This window comes from Impatiens glandulifera, chromosome 5 (genome assembly GCF_907164915.1).
Source record: "Impatiens glandulifera chromosome 5, dImpGla2.1, whole genome shotgun sequence".
In the NCBI taxonomy this organism is placed as follows: domain Eukaryota; kingdom Viridiplantae; phylum Streptophyta; class Magnoliopsida; order Ericales; family Balsaminaceae; genus Impatiens; species Impatiens glandulifera.
Genome location: NC_061866.1, coordinates 14022835 through 14046825, shown reverse-complemented (window position 1 = coordinate 14046825; position 23991 = coordinate 14022835). Strand labels below are relative to the sequence as shown.

Sequence of the window (23991 nt, the reverse complement as noted above, 5' to 3'; positions counted from 1 at the left end):
TCAACGCGTTTTAGATGAAACGCGTGGATGAGAATTCACGTAAATTGAAAAACGCGAATTGTCATTCACGCGTTTCATCTAAACGCGTGAATGAAATCACGCGATTTAATCTAAATCGCGTAAATGTCAATTCGCGTCAATGAGCGTAAAATCTGGCGCGCGAGAGGTATTTCTGACATTTCGCAGGGCAAAAGGGCCCTTTTTGCCAACATTAGCAGGCGCGGTCCATTTTTGGATTTTAGCCTGTTATGGGGGCCATTTCATCAAATTTCCCCCTAATTATATATGTGAAAAATTTAATGAATTTTGTAGAGAGTTATGAATATTTGATATTATATTAATTTATTCGGCAATTTATTGAATTTAATTAGTATTTATTTAATTATTTTTTCATTGTATAAAGATTATATATATACAATTTATGTATTAATATATTTAAATTTATTTAATTTAAAAATAAAATCTGGTCCAACTAGTGATTTAACCGATTGGACTGAAATACACTAAAAAAACGGGTTAATAACTGAAATGTTTTTCAAAACAATGTTTAAAATTATATGCATGACTCTATTAATAATTTAATTTTTTTTATAAAAACGTTATTTTGGTATATTTTTTGAATTTCGATTACACAATTTTAAAACACAGTTACATGTTAATGATAATATATATAAAAAAGATAATTATTTTTACACTCATTTTCTACGTTTAATATTTGGTTCTTAATTAGAGAAACAAGTATCATTTTTAGTTGTCCATATCATTCAAACTCTATTACAAGCTAAACATGATAAAATATGTAATTTATGACTTTTTTTTACTGATATATTCGTTATGTAAAGAAATTTGATTAACTTTTTAGCATTTACATATTTATTGATTGCAAAATATTTAAAAGATGGAAAAATATAAATAAATGAAATAAAAGTACCAAAAATGATAAATAATAGTGCAAGACTTTAAAAAAACAATTGAAGTAATTTATCTCTAATAGGCTAAAAAAAATGTGAGGTTTGAAATGAAATGTGACAAATAAAAATAAGAGGTGTTTCATTTATAAGCAATAACTAGTTATTCTAAGAATCCTGTTCTAGTGAGAATCGCGTTCCTCACCGTCATTAGATCTCTTCCTTTGAGTGTCCTCCCAGCACCCTCGCATACCGAGAATGACCATTTATTACGCATTGCTCTTGCACTCCATTCATGGGGAGGAATCCTTACATCATTCTCATCATCGTCCTCGTCCTCTAAATGGGATACTTTGGACCAATCCGGCACAACCATTGGAGCCGATTGTTGAGTTTTCGACTTGGGATCTTTAGCAAGATTGGAAGTCGTTGATCTCGGGATCATTCTGGCTGCTGAGAGATGAGTACGCCTCGAGGTTATGGAAAATGACGTTTTGGTTGAATCGGTTTGATAAGAATTCACGTAATCTCCTTCTTTGAGAACATACCGCACTCCTTGTTGTTCTTCAAGTTCTTGGTTCCTCTTGCCGCCATAGCTGATCAATGTCCGATACCAATTGTCCATTGGGAGAAATTGAGGTGAGTTTCGATCTTGGGGGACTTGAAATGATGGTGATCAAATTTATAAGGGAATCAAGCAACTTGAGAATTTGTTTCAAGAGGGATAAATTAAATAATATATGAAGTAGAGAAAAATAAAAGTTTTTGTTCAATCTCACTTTCCTCGTTTCTTCTTGGATTTATTATTATATTGTAACTTTCATAAAAGTTCATTAATTTAATCTTAGTAACGGCGGCTAGCTCTAGTGTGGCATGCATGTGTATTATTATTATTATGTATTACACCTAACCGTACAGTGTATATACATTATTAAGAAAAAAAAAAGTTGAATGATAAAAAAAATAAAATTATTTGTGTTCAATCAAATAAATACTAAAATAATCCTTGACTCTACTAAAGTCTTAAAATCGATTTTCACTAAGAACCCGGTATTTAACAAAATAAAATTGTACACTTTTAATCCTGAAATACAAAATGATGTATTTAGTTGCCAAATTAATCTTATACAAACAGGAACTACACCAAAATAGACTCTTTGAATTGATCATTTAAAAAATTACGTTTAATGATCATTTAAAAAATTACTTTTAATAGAAGAGATTTATTTCGAGATCGCCTATTTTTATTCGTCATATGCCACGAGAAAGCCGAACTCCCACTTTACATCTATGACGGCTCTCTTCGATGCTAGCCACCGCCTTTTACCCTTTTTTTTTCTTTATATTAAAAATATAATAAGAAAATATGCATGATTATATTAAGAAGAAGTGTCCAATATAAATGCTTTATTAAAAAGAGGGAGTATTCAAAATCAACTAGACCTCTCAGCAGGAAATAGGAATAATAAAATAGTTATATGGTTTCCAGGTTTCTTCTTGGATTTATTATTATATTGCAACTTTCATAGAAGCTGATTAATTTAATCTTATTAACGGCGGCTCTAATGTGGCATGCATGTGTTACTTTAATTAGTGCAATATAATCTCAATATATATATATATGATTATTAACAATTCAAAGTTATATTATACTTAAACATTTATGGTCTAGATGAATCGAACAAATTAATATGACATTATCTTGTGATGCTAATTACTTTATTAATTTATGTACATATAATATAATTATATCAAAAATTCAAATTGAAAACTTTTGAGTTAGCTAGGTTTGAACATGTGTAATAGTTGAAAGTTCTTTGTTTTTTTTTTTGTCAAATTTGTTACGATCAAGTATCTCCTCTTCAACCATCTCGTTTTTTGTCTAACCGTTCCTTTAACAAAATTCATCCTTTTAAAGGTTTTTGTTAGGAGACACATTTTTACACTACCCATTTATCATTATTATGGAGATTCTTGAGAATTCAATTTGAAGAAACATCAAAATTTTTAAAAGTTTAATAACAATTCTCGCCCGATAAGCAACCCATTGGAACACATTTGTAACCAAAAAATATAAAGGAGGCATGGAACAAACAAATCAAAGAATTATAGTCTCGATTCTAAATTAGTTTTTGAGATTCTTCAAAATACTTCATTGGTTTGGGTTGTCTCCTTTGTGGCAATATATTAAAAGAGAACTTGTTTAAATAGATTGTGAAGCTTCCTAATTTATAAAAGAGAAATCTATTATAAAAGTAAATGAGTTTCTTAAATATGAGATATGCTACAAAATTGATATGGGGGACAAATAGCTATTAAAATAAAGACACCTAGACTTAGTTTTTAGTCCACGTGAGAAGCAATATATAGCTAATTTCTTATTTTAATTCTTTGTGTTTCATATGAGTTAGGCTAGTCCTAGTTGATTTAGCCATCTGCTTTTACCATTTATTTATTTATTTAATATTATTATTATCTCTTTAAAGATTAATTATAAGGTTTTTCCTTTACCTAATTCGAGTGTGAAATACTCAAACTCATTATCACGATGCATATGCATAAGATTTTTTCTTAGAAAAATGACGAAAGAGACACAAGGGCCACACAAGTAAAAAAACAACAACAACAATTGGTTTACATGTTAACCGAGGTCGCGACTGAGAATTGCCGCATACAACTGTGTGGCTGAGACCCAGATGCCTCATGGTTCGGTCGCGACTGAGACGCCTCATGGTTGGTTCGGTCTAGGCACTTAAGACATTGATTGGTTTTAATTTTTTTATTTGGTCTTTATAAAATCATAAAAAATTAAAAAATATTGGGATAAAATCTCGAAAATGATTATTTGAAAATTAACTTCAAAATTTATATTAAAATTGTAAGTATCCTAACTAGTTTGCTAACATATAAACTTTTTAAAAGTTTTTTATTATAGGATATCCTATTATTATACCTAAAATGCATTACTAAAAGTAAAGTGTTACAAAATTAGTAGTATGTTTAGAATTAGATTAACCATTTAAACACATAGGTCAAAGAACATAAAATGTTTAAAAAATAATCAAATAAAATGTAAAAATCATATTTTATAAAAAAAAAAAAAAACTCAGTGTATAATCTCTCAATCATCCTAGTACAAGGGAAGACTCAATCGTCTAAGTAGACCCAACTCAAGGAATATTCTAGTTAAGAAAAGATATTTTAATTTAAGATGAGATATCCTAGTTAAAGAAGGGATATTCTAATTTAAGAAAGAATATTCTAGTTAAAGAAGTGATATTCTAGGTTAAAAAAATATCTTAAATTAGTATAATTAATTTGTATTTGGAAAACAATTTCTAAATTAATACGTCATAAATCCTATAAATACCTCAAAGGTATTTCGTTGTAATCACAACAAGCAATAAAAATTATCTACATATTTTCTCTCTGTCAAAAATTCTACTTGGTATCAGAGCAGATTTTTCCATTTTAAAGGAAAATGTTCATAATTTTTCGATGCCTCCTCCTCCAATGGTAAAAATAGTCATTGGAGGAGAACTCAAATGATTATATTATCTCATATTTCATAACTATTTTTTTTTATCACCTACTATGTTAAACAAGTGGGACGTCATTTCAAAAATTGCAATATGTACGAGTTCGCGTCTTAACAAATTTCTTTCAAAATTTTATTTGTCCAAAAATTATCATCTTTCACTTCAAGAGTTGCAAGAGCCAAGAGACAAGTTTCAGATCCAAAAGTCAATTTCCAAGTGTCCAAGTGCCAAGAGTCAAGATCCAAGTGTCAAGTGCCAAGAGCCAAGAACTCTTCTCAAGTGGAATTTCGAAAAACTATGTGGCAAGTGGGTACTCTCAACATCTTTTATCTAACTTGAAGTGAAGTGTAGAATTATCTCTCAATCATCCTAGCTAAGGAGAGGCCAATCGCCTAAGTAGGCCCAATCCAAGAAATACTCTAGTTAAAGAAGAGACATTCTAATTTAAGATGAGATATTCTAATTAAGGAAAGAATATTCTAATTTAAGAATGAATATTTTCGTTAAGGAGTGAATATTCTAGTTAAAAAGTGAATATCTTAAATTAGTATTAATTAATTTGTAATTGAAAGACAATTTTTAAATTAGTACGTCATAAGTTCTATAAATACCTTAAATGTATTATATTATAATCACACCAAGCAATAAAAATTATATACATATTTTCTCTCTCTCAAAAATTCTACTTAGAGTTCAGGCATTTTTTTCGATGAGTACAAACGAAATAGGGCCGAGACCCTTTTTTCAAGTGTAACAAAACGTCGGACCAAAAACATAACATTTTATACAAGTCTTCGAACTCAACAACTTTTCCTAGTTTCTTGTTTATGGTGAGGACTTTTAAAAATAGTCAAAACTTGTTTAAAAGCTAAAAGAGCAATATCACACTTGTAGACGAAGACGACCTCTGAATAACGTCGTTTCTTCGTCACATTTATATTTGGACGACAGATTGATACAGTCTTGACTCCAAAATAATTTTATTTTAACCCAAAAAGAATGGTTTAGACTACACCGAAGTGCTTACCAGCAGTTTGATTAGAAACTGTAAAGGCTCTATTTTATATGTGAATGATCCTATTTTTGTCTAGAAAATAAAGACATCGTGAAATAAATTGATTGTCCGCGTGCTGCTTCTGAAACCATTCCTCTGTCAAGAAATCTATATGTTCTTCTGGTTCTTGTTTTGTTGAGGTAATCTCTTCTTCTTCTCATGTTGAGATTTTCGTTAATATTGATTGTCTGTGTGGTTTCTTCATCTATAGTTTTGTAGTTTCGTTGCGAGAACAACTTCTTCACCTGGTTCCGAATTCAGTTGAAGCTATGACATTGAAAATGACTTGAATTTGTGTTTTCTTTTGTGGAAACAATCTCCTTGTGTCATTTTGAGCGATTGATTGCCTTAATCCGATGATAACCACCGGACAGGCATCTCATGGGAGGCACAAAGTTTTGTCAACCAATTCTTATCAACTTTTAAAGATTCAACTTGCTTTGCTATTTCTTATGTTAATAGATCCAGTGTTCATGGTCGGGTTTCGTTCTATTTTTTTGTCATGTTTTACATAGAAAATTGCGTCTTTTTTCAAAGGAATCAAAACAAAAGCTCAATAGTAACCAAAGTAATGTAATGTCATTAATCTATTAGGGATACATGTTATATTATTGTTTCCAAAGGGTTCTTCCTTCTCTGTTCAAAAACAATATATCAAATCTTAAGGAAAACATCTACTTGTTTACCTTGTTGTTCAAGAACAGGGAGCAATCAATATGAAGAATCTTTAAGTGCTTCAGCTCCAGCTATAATCTCCAGTAACTCACTGGTGATTTTACCTTGTCTTGTTCGATTGTAAACAGTTGAAAGATCTTTCATCAGTTCATTGGCATTATCTGTAGCATTAGTCATTGCACACATTCTTGCTGCAAGCTCACTGGCCAACGATTCTTGCAACGCCTTCAATATCTGACTATTCAAGTAAAGAGGCATTATCGCATCAAGAATCTGAACCGGGTCTTGCTCAAATTGCATGTTAAGATTAAAGTTCTCTCCATTTCTCGTCAATTTGTCTCTCTCAACAGACAACTTCCCTTCTTTACTTGTTAATCTGAAGAACTCGTCTTCACTAGCGTCAACACAAGTTCCATTCTCATCAAACAGTCCACCCTTTGCTGATATCGGAAGCAATGTATGAATAACAGGTTTAGATTTCACCAAGGAGACAAACCTATAATAAAGAAGTTCTACCTTGTCAATTTCTTCAGTCACAAACATAGAAAAAAGATAGTCAGCAATGGTTTGTGCTTCCTTAGCAGTTGGAAAACTGCTCACTTCGATAAACCGATCGACAGAGATATCACTCCTTCGTCGAAAATAAGAATTACCCTTCTTTCCAACACTGATGACAGTAAAATCCAATCCAATTCTATTGAATTCTCTGATTCTCTCCTCTGCCTTCTTGAGAATTGTTGAATTGTGTCCTCCACAGAGACCTCTGTTACCTGTAATAACAACAATGGCAGCTTTCTTCACAGGCCTAATTTTTGTTAAAGGAACATCTACATCTTCAAATTGCATCTGTTCATTAATAACATACAAAAACTCAGCTAAGCTTTTAGCAAAAGGTCTAGAATTTAAAACAGCCTCTTGTGCTCGACGGATCTTAGCAGCTGAGACGAGCTTCATAGCTTCTGTAATTTTCTGGGTACTTTTCACAGTTTCGATTCTGTCTCTTATTTCACGCAGACCGCAACTGATGGAAGGAAAGTTTGAAGATTTATAGGCGGTGGTATTTGGGATTAAAGGTGAGTATAGGCTTGTAGAGAATGAATTGAGAGATTGAAAAGAGAGTGAATGATTATCCATAAAAGGGTTTGGGAATACCTTCATTGGTACATTGAAGCAATACATGATGTGATGTTCCTGTCGATCAAAAGATTGTTTTTGAGGATCTGGAAATCTGCGACGATGAGTTAGAAACGGGTTTTTGCTAAATCTGATGCTTTTACATCATCAAACTCAAGAACCGGCCATCGATGGCGGATTTTTCAGAGGAAGGTAGAAAAATAGTTCAGTTGCCGAGCAAACAACGGATGAACAAGAAACTTAGAAATTAGGGTTTATTAGTAGATAAAATGGTAACCAAAATTTAATCTTTAAACATAATTTATAATTTAAACTATCACTTAATTTAATATATTTTAATATAAATTTATTTAATTACGTATATTTATTATCACTTATTTCTATAAAATTTATATTAAAAATAATAAATAAAATATAAAACTATTTTAAAAATAAAAAAATGTTAAACATTTTATTCTAAAAATTAATCCAAAAAAAATTATTTCATATTTCTAAATTTAATAAACTTATTATTTTTCTTTTTTTTTTTTCATTACAATCTACAATCAATTTTCTTCTTCTAAACTTTGATTTTTATTATATTAATTTTAAACATAGTAAAATAAAAATATAAAAATATTTAATATTAATTATATTATAAAAAAAAGGAGAGACAGAAATATATAAATATAGTGAGTCTATTTTACTTATTTATTTATTTATATAAATAAAAGAACATAATTTATTACATTAACAAATTATAATTTAATATATAAATTAAAAAAATATTAGTATTTATTTTTATTTAATATATTAAATTATATACTTTAATATATTAAATTTGTAAACTAATATTATTAATAATATAAAATAGTGTTTGATACATAATATTAATTATATATATATATATATATACATCCTATAATTTATGTAGGGGCTCGGTTAGGCTGAAGCCCACCCCGAAATATTTTTACTGTAAAAATATGACATTATCCTTAATTTCTTAAAAAAATTTAATATAATTCATTATTTTTTATTTAATTATTAAAAAAATGGTAAAACTTTACTTTTATATACTTGTTTTTTTCAAAATTTTATCTTTATTATTTTAAGCCCACCCTAAATTTTTTTCAAGCACATCCCAGTTCGAAATTCTAGGTCCGTCCCTGATCCTATAAATAAAGGGTATAGATTTTAAAAGAATATTAAGAGGAATAAATTATATAAATTATTAATGTTTGATTGAATTCGATTGTTTGGAATGACAATATATATGTGAAATCATGATTTTTTAGACATGTCGGTAATGATATTGGAGGATTTATTGAACTCATGAGAAAACTCAAAGAGCACATGAGAACAGTTAAGTTAGAATTAGGGTGCATCAATTTGATCCACACAGTCGTTACCCTAAATCTATTTGAGTTGATAACGAGACATAAGTATATAAAATGATGGCGTGGCCTGAACATTTTATTGTCGTGTCTCCTTCACCGGGATCAAATATGCATGTGTTGGAGGCGTCGACTTTGTTTGGGCTAACGAGAGAGTCAGTGATAACCCAATTTTACGTTGATTGGATTCATATGGCTAGCCTTGTAGATATTGAAAGACTTGTGATGACCAATTCGGGGGATTTGATATGGCCGAGAGGGTGATTGAACAAGATGAGGTTGGATTAAATGAGTCAACAGATTCTTGTGAGGCTGAGATAGAGTATTCGTTTTCACACCCCTCGAGTTGTGATGTCTCCCCGTATATTAAGAGCCGAGTTCATTAACTCATCGTCATAATTTAGATTTGTTGTCCGAGAAAGAAATTATTGACGATGTAGAAAATAAGTTATGGCCACCTGTAGAAGATATAATCTAGGTCAATCTTATTAAAACTCTTATCATGAGATTAATATTCTTGAATCACCAGTTTTCATTCATGATTACTAGTTTTCATTCATGATGTGTTTGTTGAAGAATCGGTGGTTTCTGAGCCAGATTATGATGTCAACAAAAATATCCAAATAGAATTCTCAACACATAATATGACAATGGGTGAAAATAAATTCCCCATGAATGAGGTATTTGAATTAGAGACTGAAATGTGGCCCATTGTGCACGAGATTTCATCCCTCCCATATACTTTTCATTCAAATCATTCTTAATCAAAAAACTACCAAGATTGTCAACTAAAGAGGCTAAATGACATATTGTAGAGTTATATGAAAGTAGGAAAGCGCGTCTCCCGAGAAAGAGTTATTCCAATTAGATTTTATAAGTGATTGAAAAAATTATTGCTTGGACGTTTATGAGTTAATTGATGATGTGAAGAGAAGTATCAATAATTTTCTATGGGTAATTTATGCAGTTTATGGAACAATTTTATCATAATTTAAAACAGAGATTTTAATGAAATGAAGAACGTGGCAAGTCTTTATGATTTATCAATTGTTTTTGCGAACAACATGAACGAAGTTAGATCCCCGCCTGGAAGGAAATGGACCAATAGGCTTAGTAGCTTAATGCATGAGTTTTCAAAGATAATTCAAGATCTTAAACTTATTGACTTGCCTTTGGAAGACAATCAATTTACCTTTGGGAGAGGTAATGGTAATGGGGTCAAGTTCATTCTCGTATCGATAGATTTCAAATTAGTGAATATATTTTTTGAGGGGTTTCTAATATATTTCAAAAGGTCATTTCATGGAGTTGTTCTGATCACCAACCGATTTGATGGAATGTCGTATGATGGAGAGAACATGTCGGCCATTTAGATTCAAAAATAAATTGTTGATCAATTAAGACTTTATATCATGTGTGCAATCATGGTGGGTGAGTCAGACATCAATTGGTTCTCCGTCGAGTAAACTCTTTGTGAACTTAAGAAATCTACGTAAGCTTCTCAAAAATTGGTCTGTGGGAGATCGTATTTTATTTTGTGTTAAAATCAATGACTTTTGTAATGAAATTAATGTCATTGAAGGGGTTGAGGAGATCCGTGAACTCTCTGTTGAGAAGGTTAGTCTCGGACTCACATTGTTAATAAGTTGCTCGATATGTGTAAGAATGAAGAAATTGGGGCATGCTAGCGAAGTAGAATTACATGGTTAAAAGTCGGAGATAGTAACACCAAAATTTTCTATGTGATCTTTAACGCGCAAACAAAAAATAATGTGATTAATTTAATCTTGATCGAGGGGAAGTTCATGATAGTGAACCAGAAATTTCTACGAGTATTGTTAAATTTTATAAAGATTTGTTTAAGGAGTCATTTAAGGTCAGACCTAAATTGAATGATATGTTGGAGGCTCGGTTTTCGTTGGAAAGGTTGAGGAGGCCGTTAAGGGATGCAAAAGTGATAATGCGCCAGGATGCGGCAAGTTTACTTTGGCCTTTTTAAGAAGGCGTGGATTTTTTTTAAGACGGGAATTATGGAAGCAATTTATCATTTTTATCATTTTCATCATTTGATAAGAGTTGGAACTCTACTTTGATATCTCTTATTCGTAAAGCTTTGGGGACTATTGATGCGAAGAACTTTAGGTCTATTGGTCTCGTTTCATCTTTTTATAAGATTTACGCAAAATGTTTGACAAAAAATTGAGAAAGGTATTAGAGATGATCATATCTAGTAATCAAATGACGTTCATCAAATGTCGTCAAATATATGATTTTGTATTAATAGGCAATGAGTGCATTGACTTAGCTAATTCAAGAGGTGACAAATGTGTTTTTGTCAAGTTAGACATCAAAAAAACTTATGATCACATCAATTGGGATTTTTTTTGATGTAATAGGAAGAATGGGATTGGTGCGAAATGGATTGGGTTAATTAGATTTTGTCTTTAACGGCTAAGTTTTCTATCATTGTTAATGGTAGTTCTTAGGTATTTTTCGAGAGTTCCTGAGGGATTAGACATGGTGATTCACTATCTCCTTTTCTTGTTCTTTATTGTTATGGAAGCTCTCTAAAAAATGATAACGTTCGTAGAAAACTCGGGACTCATTCGTGGAGTGAGTTGTGGGTCAAGAAAATATCATTTTTCTATATCACATTTGATTTTCGATGATGACACGCAAAATAGAAGAATGTAGAAGAAAATGAAAATCGGTCAAAATTCAAGACATCGCTCTATTGCGGGCCTAAAATGATGCCTTTTCTCGGTCACGATTGAAGCTTGCAGATCATCAGTCGAAATATATGTCATTGCTCGATAGCGGTCTAGATCAGGTGCTGAAACGCGGTTAAAAACCATGCCAACGGTCCTTGGTTGGGTACAACAGCAACCTTCAGCTCTTGGTCGAGTGCAACAACAACTCTGAGTCGGATACAGGAATTCCTCGGTCGAATGCAACAATAACTCTCGGTTGTATGCACCGCTATAATAGTAACTTCAGTTGTTGTTTGTCTTCTAACCTAACTCGTATAATTCTAACTATATTGTGGCCAAAATTGGTCCAAACCTCAATATAAATCCTCACAATTGTTAATAACACAAATAAATAATAATATTTAAGGAAAACATCAAGTTGACTAAAATTAAATTGAAATCAAGATCAAACAAGGCAGAAAGTTTAATATTTTTTTTTGTTCTTGGTTAATTTTATGGTCTTTTAAACAATTTTAGGTCAAGAGTCCTGGTTCATTATTAAACTTAAATTCTCTTGAACTTAAACGTTCAAAACATTTATTAAACGTTTTGAGCACAGAAAAATTCAAGTTCAAACATGAACTTGAAGCCTTTGACCGTTGATCATCAAAATGGGCAATTCATTGACTGGTTTTGGGTTTTAAACTATTTTTGGGTCAAGGGACACTTATTTTCATTTAGCTTTCTATTTTGTTTTTTCATTTAATTTATTAACATGTTAGGTTATATTCTACACATGTTACATGATTAAACAAAAAATACACCTAAGCTAGTAAAGGAAGAATGCAGTCATATAAACAAACTGAAGAGACAAAGACGATGCATTTTATTAGGATAGGCGAAAAAACAAAATCAAATGAAAAGAAAATCAAGAGAGTTTACAAAGAAACTGTTTTCTTAATCATACAATGACTAAAAAATCAGACATCAACCATAGAGATGCTAACATCATAAGCAAAAATTGAGACACGGATAAAAAAAAATCAGCCGCCTAAATTTTGTTTATGTGGTTCACGCCCCTAGGCTGCCCACATCTACTTTCATCTTAAAAAAAAATCTAAGCAAACATCAACTATTGTATGGTTGTGTCTCAAGTTTTGCTTATGAACTTTCGGTTGTAGCTTAGGGACGTGAGAGGTAAAAAAAATTTAGGTATGGTTGTGTCTCAAGTTTTGCTTATGAACTTTCAGTTGTAGCATCTCCATTGTTGAAGTTTGCTTGAGAAAGTACATAAGCAAAACTTGAGACACAACCTTACAATGGTTCATGTTTGCTTAGATTTTCTTTAAGATGAAAATAGATGTGGGCAGCCTATGGGTGTGAGGTAAAAAAAATTTAGGTGTGGTTGTTTTTCTTCTCCTGGCCTGTTTTCTTTTCTTGTGTCTTTTCTTCATAACCCTTAACCCTCGACCTCCTTTTATACTCATCTGAGTGATTGGAGGTTTGACCTAAGGTTGATAGGTTAGGTCTTGCCCATTTTGGCTCATTTTAACTTTCTTCCTATTTTTATACTCGTCATATAAGAATAATGATTAATGATAAAAATAAAATGACCTTAATCATTTATATTTGAGATTTTATTTAATAATAATAAAATAAATAACAGATTTATAAAATTTAATTATTATTTGTATTATTTCTAAATAAAACCAACCAAAATCACTACTTTATTTTACAATTATAGTCTAATATATATATATATATATATATATATATATATATATATATATATATATATATATATATATTATATTCATTTATTTATTTTATTTTTACTTTATTATTATTATTAAAAAAATTAAAATTATAATTGGAAGTGAAATTGAGTATCTCAACATTATGATAAATAAGTGTAAAAAGTTAGAGTACCAAGACATTAAATGTCACAAAGTTCAATTTTAGATGTCTTAGACCATCGTCAACCGAAATTTTTATTTTTAAACTCATTTTTGGTGTAAATATTATATCAAACAGTAATTTTCTCCAACCGAAAAATTCATTCTTAAACCCAAAAAAATATTCTTATAATATTATTTTTTACATTAACTTTTATAACTTTTTAATATTACCCCATATATTTTACAAACTTATAAATTACACCACAATATTATAATATCATCCAATTATTTTAAACTTAATTGTAAATTAGTTGTAAAAATTCATTAAAAATTCAAAAATTACAATACACAAACTAAAAAATATACATATGAGATTGAAATAAAAAATTATTCGTACAAATAAAAAGGAGACAATTTTTCAAATGTTGGAATTGTTGCATTCCTCCCACAAATAATTTTATAATTATTATAATTTTTTTTAAACATTATTATAAATTTGAAATATTATTATAAATTTATGTTATATAAAAATATTATATAAATGAATTAAATTAATAAATTATATAAATAAATTTAATATAAAATATAGAATAAAAATAAAATATAAACAAATTAAAATATAAATACATAAAATATATAAGAAAATTAAAATATAAATAAATTAAAATATAAATAACTTATATAAATTAATTATATAAATAAGTTTAATATATATAATTAATTAAATAAAAGTTTAAGGACTGAAATGTAAATAAAATAAATTATACGATTCTCGACCGAACGCATATATATGCGTGCTTTGGAGAGAAAAAAAATGGAGAAACTCACATGTAGCTCAATTGGAGGTGAAATCTCATTTTGAATTTGAGAATAGCGTTTTTAAAAGTGAGAATAAAATTAACATGTTATAATAATGGATACATGTTAAAATAAGTATATAATGTATGTAAACATGAGAATGTTTAAAATAAGTATATAATGTATGTAAACATGGGAATGTCTATGATGATTGAGTCTGTAAATATATAGTTGTATTTTATAAATTATATTGATAGATGTATTAAAATAAGTTTAGACATAACTTTAGTCTAAACTTAATATATAAGTATTATTAAGATACTTAGATTGATATATAGATAAAGAATAAGGACTATTACTGACTTTATTCATTAATCAATAAAACGAGAGAGACCCCTATGCGTCATCATTTTTTTCTTATAACTTTATCTTCTTGTTTTCTCTAGCTCTTCATCTCAATGTTAGTTTCTTTAGTCTAAATCTTTAATCCTTAAGTCTATAATCTGTATACTCTATGTCGATAAATCGAGATAAACTGTAATTGCGGAAACGTACCTGGATTTTGAATGCAGAACGGTTCATTAAGACGTTCTTCGTTATTCTCTTCTTCTTGATCTTCTCTTGATCTTGAATCTGGACCTGGATCTGAATGTGGATCTTCTTGTTCTGGATCTGGACCTGGATCGGAATGTCAGATGTGGGTGGGGTTTAAGTTTTCCAACCCTATATCGATAGCCTTCTTCTTTAGTGTTCTTGAGAGATGAACATAAACCTTATTGTTCGATGAGAGAAACAAATAGGTAGGATATTTATAGGGGTTGGGACCTAGCCCTAATATACCCATTTATTATTCGGCCCATCAACGAAATAATAAATGGTATTTCTGCTTCTACACAAATATATCCCCACATTTATTATAGATGTCTAAATAAGCCCCATAATCTTTATACTTTAATAGATCAATTTAATTGGGCTTTAATCTTTATTATGATAACAACTAATATACAATTATTAAATAATATATGTACCCAAATATTGGAAATAATTCTAACAATCTCCCACTTGGGTCATATAATATTTCCTTCAATTGTATATTATAACCTTAAGAGCTCAAAATATTGTTATCATTTCCAAATACATCTATATCAATCTCGTCCATCAATTATATCAACATAGGATTAAAGCGATTTTTATTACATTAGTTCGTAACTAAACCCTCAATAGTCCATCAACTTGTACATTAGTATTAATATGCTCAATAGATAAGTAAACATTATGAATTCTTTATTTTCCAAATAGTTCGACTTAGTTGAACTCATATTACTCTTAAAGTAAAAGAACTGCAAATTATTGTCACGTAATATCTTTAATGGTCTTTCTATATCATTCATAATTTGCAACCCCGTGACAAAATTTTGCAGTCGGATTCTTTAATTGGATGCCACAAAACACCTAATAAATTCTGCCATCAACTTGAAATAATTCGAGTGTCTACTTAGCACTCTTCCAAAAATTAATTCTTTAAACTAAAATGATGTGGCACGAATTTTCGACTGTTTTAGTATCCAACAAAATTCGAATCAATATACCAAATGATCTCTATCGGATTCGATTTCACTATATGAGTATGTAATGTTTTGTTCTTAAAATATCACATTAGTTGTTTGGTTGCTTTCTTAATGATCCAAACCAGGATCCTTCAAGTATTTGTCCAACATCATAAATATTCTTAATTTCTTGATTCATATAATCTAGAGAATACATTAGACTCTTGTTTAAGGAGTCTTATGTATATATTTATTTTCAAGGCTAATCTTGAAGTACTTATGAGACTAAATTTGTCTCTAGATCTTTTAGAATATCCAATAATTAACATCTGATAAATTCTTTAGTCTAGTTTATTTTCTTTAGACCTATAAGGCCTGACCTTAACTGGACAACCCCAAAAGAATTTACTAGTTGTTTTAGTTGAATCTTTATTCCATATATAAGTTGTAATTCTTAACTCTTCCTTCCAAATGAATCAATTACATGAAGATATTCCATAAATGTCTGTTTCCAAATAAAAAAAAAGTATCTAAAGTAGTTCTTTATTTCTTCATCTTTAATATGAATTGTCAATGCCCACGCCGATGTTTCTTTCACCATCAATTGACTTTTGACAATTAACTCAACCGTACATCAACACATTTACTTTAGTAATACTGAAGTTACCATCAAATGTGTATGAGTACTGAAGTTAAATTACTCTTAGAACAAACAAAACAAACTATAATTTGTATTCTTTTATGCACCACTTTCTTTAGTAATTTTCTTATAAGTGCAATATCTGCAATTCTTACAATTTCATTTCTTTATTATGTATTAAGGTATTTGCTAAGTGAACACTATTTATGTTATTTTTGTTTCAATCTTTTATTTTTCTTACACACAATTGATGTGAGTTCATATAGAGACTATGTCTCCCTTTAGACAACTACAATTCACATCAATTAACTTAAGTGTAAATAAGAAAATCCAAATTAGATGCATGAAAATACATTATTGTAACTCTGACTTTAATGCATTACTTTTGAAACAAAATAAAACATATATTATTTATGAAATCTTTATTCTAATAATACCCTTAGCAATTTTAACCATTTTAGATATAATTCTTAAAAATATAACAAATTCTAAATATGTCTTAAAAATTATATCATATAAAATGAACTTAAGATGTTGACAAAAAAATAATCCGTATAAGCAGAAGTGTTAACTTGATTAGATAACAAAACAAATGAAAAACCATACTCACAAAATTTTAATAATCACATAAATTCAAAATAATGGTACGTCTCATCATAAGATACCAAACGCAACATTAATATTTAGTCTTTGGACATTAAATATTAACTTGCAAACGGTACTCTTTTGTAGTAATCAAATATTAACAATAAGTCCTGTCAAATAATTGGTTATCTTTGGATATTCCAATTATTCACATGGCCCACCGAATAATTGTTACATATTTATTACCACATGTGCATAATGTTATTCTGACCAATTATTTATCTTCCTTTGGGCCGATTAAATAACCGCATGAAATACATACACACTACCTTCTTAATTTATAAAACATATTAACCTTCACAAGAGAGCCTACTTTGGTAGGATGTTGCTTCAATTAATTGATTTAATAAATTAATAAATTATGTACATACTTTAAGTGTGTAACTCGACCAATTATTAAACTTCTTTTTGTCCGATTAATAATCGCATAGTTACAAACACAACCGTCTTAATCTTATAAAACAAATATGTTCTATAAATTAATAATTTGTACATTATTTAAATTTGCAATCCGACCAATTATTAATCTTCCTTTGGGCCGATTAACAACCGCATAATTACAAATTTAAGTGGGCCTAAAATTATACCAAATTTTGAATGTGTTATTAATACCGAAAATCTGAATGTTGTTTTATGTATCAAAATTGCATAAATTCCATATGTGTTACACAAAACAAATAATTGTGATTTTACTAATCACTTGATTATTTCTTAATATCAATCAACACAATATATACATAAAGACCGAAATATGTATATATATTCGAATGTGTAATATAACATGATTGATTATTCATCCAAATATAATAATAATAATAATAATAAACAATTAAATAATCAATTACACAGATTACCCAAAATTCTAAATTTATCAATTATTAGGTTAATTGATTTCCTTAATTCTTGATAAATAACTTAATTCTTGATAAATAAGTTATTGATATTTATTTATTCTTTAATTATAAATTATTATTATTAATAAAATAATAATCTCTTTATTCTTGTCTTTTCTTAATTTCTGAATATATTCCATACATTAATTAAGTCATAAATTAAATAGATGTATTCATCCGTTTTATACTAATTAATTAAATATATTACAAACATAAATCAATATTTATAAAATATTATAAACAATATTTATAAAATATTATAAACATGATAACTATTTTTCTTTACTTAATTCTCAAATCATAACCTATATTATAGGTATATATTAAAATTTCATAATTTCATTCTATATTTTATTTATTCTAATTGTATATAAATGTATTAATACATTAATTATTATTCCAAAACTGAATTCCTTAATTCCTTATATACTTATATAATTAGAATGATAATAAATTACTATTCTAAAATTCAAATTTCCTTAATTAACTCGTACTCAAAATATATATATATATAACCGAAATATATATAATATATTTATTAATATCTCTTTAATTATCTAATTAATAATAAATAGATATTAATTTGACCAATTCTTTAAAAAAAAAATCAACTTCTTTACCATATATTTCTCTCTAAATTCAGGTTATTAATTTGAATTATTATTTTCAAATTAATAATTAAATCCAATTCTTGAAATAAAACTTTTCCATCTTCTTTATTCTTTATGAAAAATCGTTTAGATGTGTAGAGTCTTTAATTCTTTACTATAACATATACATCAAAATAATTTATTGTTTATAATTCAGTAAATAAAAACATATTAGATCAAGAACATTTATATAAATGTCTATTCATATTCTTTAATTAATAACAATTATATAACCTCAAATCAAATATATATATATATATATAATAGAATTAACTTATTCTTAATTATTTCACATTTTTTATACATAATATTTAGTCTTATTTGACCCTAACTGTAAGTGAGAAACAAAAATAAAACAAAATTAAACCTGTTCAACTTCCTTATCCTTAAAATGAACATTCAATTCAATTTATTCAATTTCCTTATTCTGAATCTGTTTATTCAATATGAATATACAGAAAATTTAATTGTTATTCATAATCTTGTTAACCAAATTCAACAATCTATCTTTATCCTTATTAAATCTCAATAAATCGACATAGAGAGGCTCTGATACCATTTGTTAGTTTCTTTAGTCTAAATCTTTAATCCTTAAGTCTATAATCTATATACTCTCTGTCGATAAATCGAGATAAACTGTAATTGCGGAAACGTACCTGGATCTTGAATGCAGAACGGTTCATTAAGCCGTTCTTCGTTATTCTCTTCTTCTTGATCTTCCTCTTGATCTTGAATCTGGACCTGGATCTGAATGTGGATCTTCTTGTTCTGGATCTGGACCTGGATCGGAATGTCAGATGTGGGTGGGGTTTAAGTCTTCCAACCCTATATCGATAGCCTTCTTCTTTAGTGTTCTTGAGAGATGAACATAAACCTTATTGTTCGATGAGAGAAACAAATAGGTAAGATATTTATATGGGTTGGGGACTTAGCCCTAATATACCCATTTATTATTCGGCCCATCAACGAAATAATAAATGGTATTTCTGCTTCTACACAAATATATCCCCACATTTATTATAGATGTCTAAATAAGCCCCATAATCTTTATACTTTAATAGATCACTTTAATTGGGCTTTAATCTTTATTATGATAACAACTAATATACAATTATTAAATAATATATGTACCATTGGAAATAATTCCAACAATCTCCCACTTGGGTCATATAATATTTCCTCAAATTGTATATTATAACCTTAAGAGCTCAAAATATTGTTATCATTTCCAAATACATCTATATCAATCTCGTCCATCAATTATATCAACATAGGATTAAAGCGATTTTTATTACATTAGTTCGTAACTAAACCCTCAATAGTCACAACTTGTACAAATGTTGTTGATTATGATTTTTTGTATTTTAAATTTGGATATCCTTTTGATTGTGTATTGAAACAAATTTACCCTAATTACATTTCAAAAACAAAACACTGTGAAGTGTGTAACAAATCTAAAATGCATAAACTGCCTTTTTCAATTAGTAAAACTAATAGCTTAAAATATTTTGAATTGATTCATGTTGATGTTTGGGGTCCTTATAGAGAACAATCTTTCATTAATTGTCCATTTATGCTTACTATAGTTGATAATTTTAGTAAATGTATTTGGACATTTCTAATTAAAAGTAAGAACTTGTTTTTTATAAGATTATTGAGTTTTATGAAATGGTTAAAACTCAATTTGATGCAAATATCAAAATAATCCGAACAGATAATGGTACATAATTTGTTAATTCAAAGTGTAAATCTTTTTTCAAATCAAAAGGGATTTTGCATCAAACGACTTGTGTCTACAGCCCACAACAAAATGGGGTTGTAGAAAGAAAACATAGACACTTGCTACAAGTTGCAAGGTCTTTAATGTTTCAATCCTTTTTATCAATAAAATTTTGGACATTTTCCATTCTTATGGCCACACATCTTATTAATAGACTGTCATCTCAAAATTTAGATTGGAAATGTCCATTTGAAATTTTAAAAAACAAAAAAACCAGTTTTAGAAGACATAAAGACATTTGGATGTCTTTGTTATAGCTCAAATAACAAACCAAACAAAACCAAGTTTAATATTAGGGGAATAAAATCAATTTTCTTAGAATATCAAATTGGTCAAAAGGCATATAAATTTGAAAATAATAAAATTTTTACATCTAGATGTAAAATTTTATGAAAATATCTTTACATTTGATAAAAAGAAATATCAATTGAAAGATATTCAACATAATGTTTTAGATATTCAACATAATATTTCTATTGAAGTAAAAAATAACTTTTGTGATAATTTTGAAGAATATTGTCCTAATCAAAATAGTTCAAAAATTAAAGTTTTAACTGAAATTTTTTCACAAGATAACTTGACACAAAATGAACAACAACCATACAATTTTAACTTAGATCAAACTGAAGAAGAATCATTAAATTTTGATGATACTACTTGAGATAATTTTCAAAAACCATTAAGAAAAAGTGATAGAATTAAAGGAAAGCCAACATGGACAAAGGACTATATTATGAACATTAATAAAAGTCATTATGCTCCAAAAACTTTTCCTTTCCAAAATCACTTAAATGATTCAAATAAGGAGTCATTCTTAATGAACATTATAAAAATAAATGAACCTCATTCATACAAAGAAGCTTGTATGAATGATGGTTGGAAAAATGCTATGGAACAAGAATTAAAAGCCTTAGAAGATAATCAAACCTGGAAAATGGTTGATCTTCCAAAAGGAGAAAAAACCATAGGTTGTAGATGGATATTCAAAACTAAAATTAATTATGATAGTATAATTAAAAAATTAAAAACAAGACTTGTTGCAAAGGGATATAATCAAAGGTAAGGAATAGATTATACAGATAGTTTTGCTCATGTAGCTAAAACTGTTACTATCAGATTGATTTTAGCTCTTACTGCTGCAAATAATTGGCATCTACATCAAGTAGATGTCAATAATGCATTTCTTCATGGTACAATTGATGAAAATATTTATATGACAATACCTAGAGGTTACTCTAAGTCTGAAAATAGAAAAGTGTGTAAACTTTTAAAAAGTTTGTATGGTCTTAAACAATCATCTAGACAATGGAATACTGAATTTACAAACAAACTAATTTTTTTTGGTTTTAAACAGTCTTCACATGATAATTGTCAGTTTGTTTATTATAAAGAAGATAAAATCATTGTTTTAGTTGTATATGTTGATGATATGCTCATTTCAGGAAATGATCTGGTTGAAATTTCTAGAATTAAAAAATTTTTAGATGACTGTTTTTCTATTAAGGACTTAGATGAAGCAAAATATTTTCTTGGCCTGGAAATTAGTAGAAATAAAACAGGTATTTGTGTTAATCAACGTAAATACATTATTGATATTTTAACTGAGACAAGTTTACTTAATTCCAAGCCAGAAAAAACTCCTATGTTTAAAGGACTCAGATTAGAAGAAACTGGTTATGATCTTTTAAAAGATCCTGAAAAATACAGAAGGCTTATTGGTAGGCTTATTTATCTAAATTTCACAAGACCATATATTTCTTTTTTTGTTTATCCGCTTAGTCAATACATGCATCAACCAAATGTACTCCATTGGCAATCAACTCTAAGAGTTCTGCGATACCTTAAAGGTAATTTATCACTTGGTCTTTTTTATCCCTACAAAACTAACAAAATCATTTAGTGTTATACAGATGCAGATTGGGAAAATTACTCAGATAGTCGTAGGTCTTTAACATGTTTCTTTATTAAATTGGAAGATTCAATTATATCTTGGAAAACAAAGAAATAAACAACTATTTCGAGATCAAGTGCTGAAGCAGAATATCGCAGGCTTGCATCCTCGGTATGTGAACTTCTTTGGATTTCATATATTCTAATTGATTTAAAAGAATTTGTGCAATTGCCTATTACTGTATGATGTGATAATCAAGCGACAATACATATAACCGAAAATCCAGTTTTTCACGAGAGGACAAAACATCTAGAAATAGATTGTCATATTGCTATAGACAAGTTCAAAGAAGGTTTTATTGTCCCGAAGCACATTTATACACACTTACAAATTGCAGATTTTTTTACAAAAGCTTTGAAGATAAAACAATTTCAGAACTTGTTGTCCAAGTTGAACCTCAAGGATATTCACCTTGAGGAGGGAATGTTAAAATAAGTATATAATGTATGTAAACATGGGAATGCCCATGTTGATTGAGTCTGTAAATATGGGAATGCCCATATATATAGAATTGTATTGATAGATGTATTAAAATAAGTTTAGACATAACTTTAGTCTAAACTTAATATATAAGTATTATTAAGATACTTAAATTGATAGATAGATAAAGAATAAAGACTATTACTGACTTTATTCATTAATCAATAAAACGGGAGATAACTCCTATGCATCATCACTTTTTTCTGATAACTCTATCTTCTTGTTTTTTCTAATTCTTCGTCTCTCGTCTCAAAACCTAACTGTTCTGTTTTCTTGATAATACATCATACGTTGGACACCTTCACAATCAAATTTTGTTTGGGAGGAAATAAAGTTTAAACTAAAAAGCAAGCATGGCACCTCAGATAAATCATGGGAAAAAAATCTTAGCAAAGTTTATGATAATAAGGCAAATTTTGATAAAATACTTTCAAAACATTATTGTTACCCTTCTGAGTATTTTATTTTTATAAAACTAGTCAATCCTAACCATCATATTTTCTTTCAATTTAAAATATTCAAATTAAGAATTAAATTAGTAACTTTTAATCTATAAAATACTAAAAAAAAATAATAATGTTTAGTCACGAAACAATAGGTGACCCATGATGTTCAAAATGCCTCTAATTACACTAGTTTTGTGTAAATTTTGGGTGTTTCATTTTTTATTAATTTGTTTTTTTCTTTAATAATTATTGATTTGGCTAATGTATCAATTTCCATAATAATGACGATTTTTTCTTATACTCTTATAAAAAATTTATCTTAATTGAGGGAGAAGCAAAAGCTAATAGCTAAATCCAAACAGGTACCTTTAGCACTTGGCATTGGTGGGAGATGCCACGTGAGGGAAGTAGAAAACGCCACATGTAGTGGTCAATTTGTTTATTGCACCGCTTTTTTAAAGAAGATAAGGGCTGGATGAGATAAGAGTTTTAAAAAAAAATGAATTATTTGAAAAAGAATGATGGACATTTATTTCGAGAAAATTGAGATATTTATAGGTAAAAAACTTAAAAGTATTAATATATAATAATAAAATTAAAATAAATTAAAATAAATGATATTTTAATATTTTAATTATGAATGGTGTGATATGATATAGAAAAATAGTTAGTGGAATAATATTTTTTTAATTTTGGTTATTGAAATATCCCAAACTGAACCTAATTGTTTTAATAATTTTAATTTTATTAAACATAATTATGTGAATAATTTTACAGTTGTTTTTAATTAAGATATAATGATGAATTTAATTATTATAAATTGTTTTGGTAATAATTAATCAATGTTAAATTAACACTAACATGTATGGTTAGTATTCCGTGCATTTACA

General features: G+C 28.3%; 2 protein-coding genes across 2 annotated transcripts; both read right to left on the bottom strand.

Annotated features, from left to right (window-relative positions):
* Nucleotides 1-1071: 1071 nt before the first annotated feature.
* On the bottom strand, nucleotides 1072-1533 carry LOC124939038. Its single transcript, XM_047479555.1, has one exon. It carries the CDS (start codon nucleotides 1531-1533, stop codon nucleotides 1072-1074), a length of 462 nt encoding a protein of 153 aa, XP_047335511.1.
* Nucleotides 1534-6041: 4508 nt separating this feature from the next.
* On the bottom strand, nucleotides 6042-7539 carry LOC124938270 (ATP synthase gamma chain, chloroplastic-like). The gene has a single exon (XM_047478687.1). It carries the CDS (start codon nucleotides 7353-7355, stop codon nucleotides 6213-6215), a length of 1143 nt encoding a protein of 380 aa, XP_047334643.1. The 5' UTR covers nucleotides 7356-7539; the 3' UTR covers nucleotides 6042-6212.
* Nucleotides 7540-23991: the final 16452 nt, after the last annotated feature.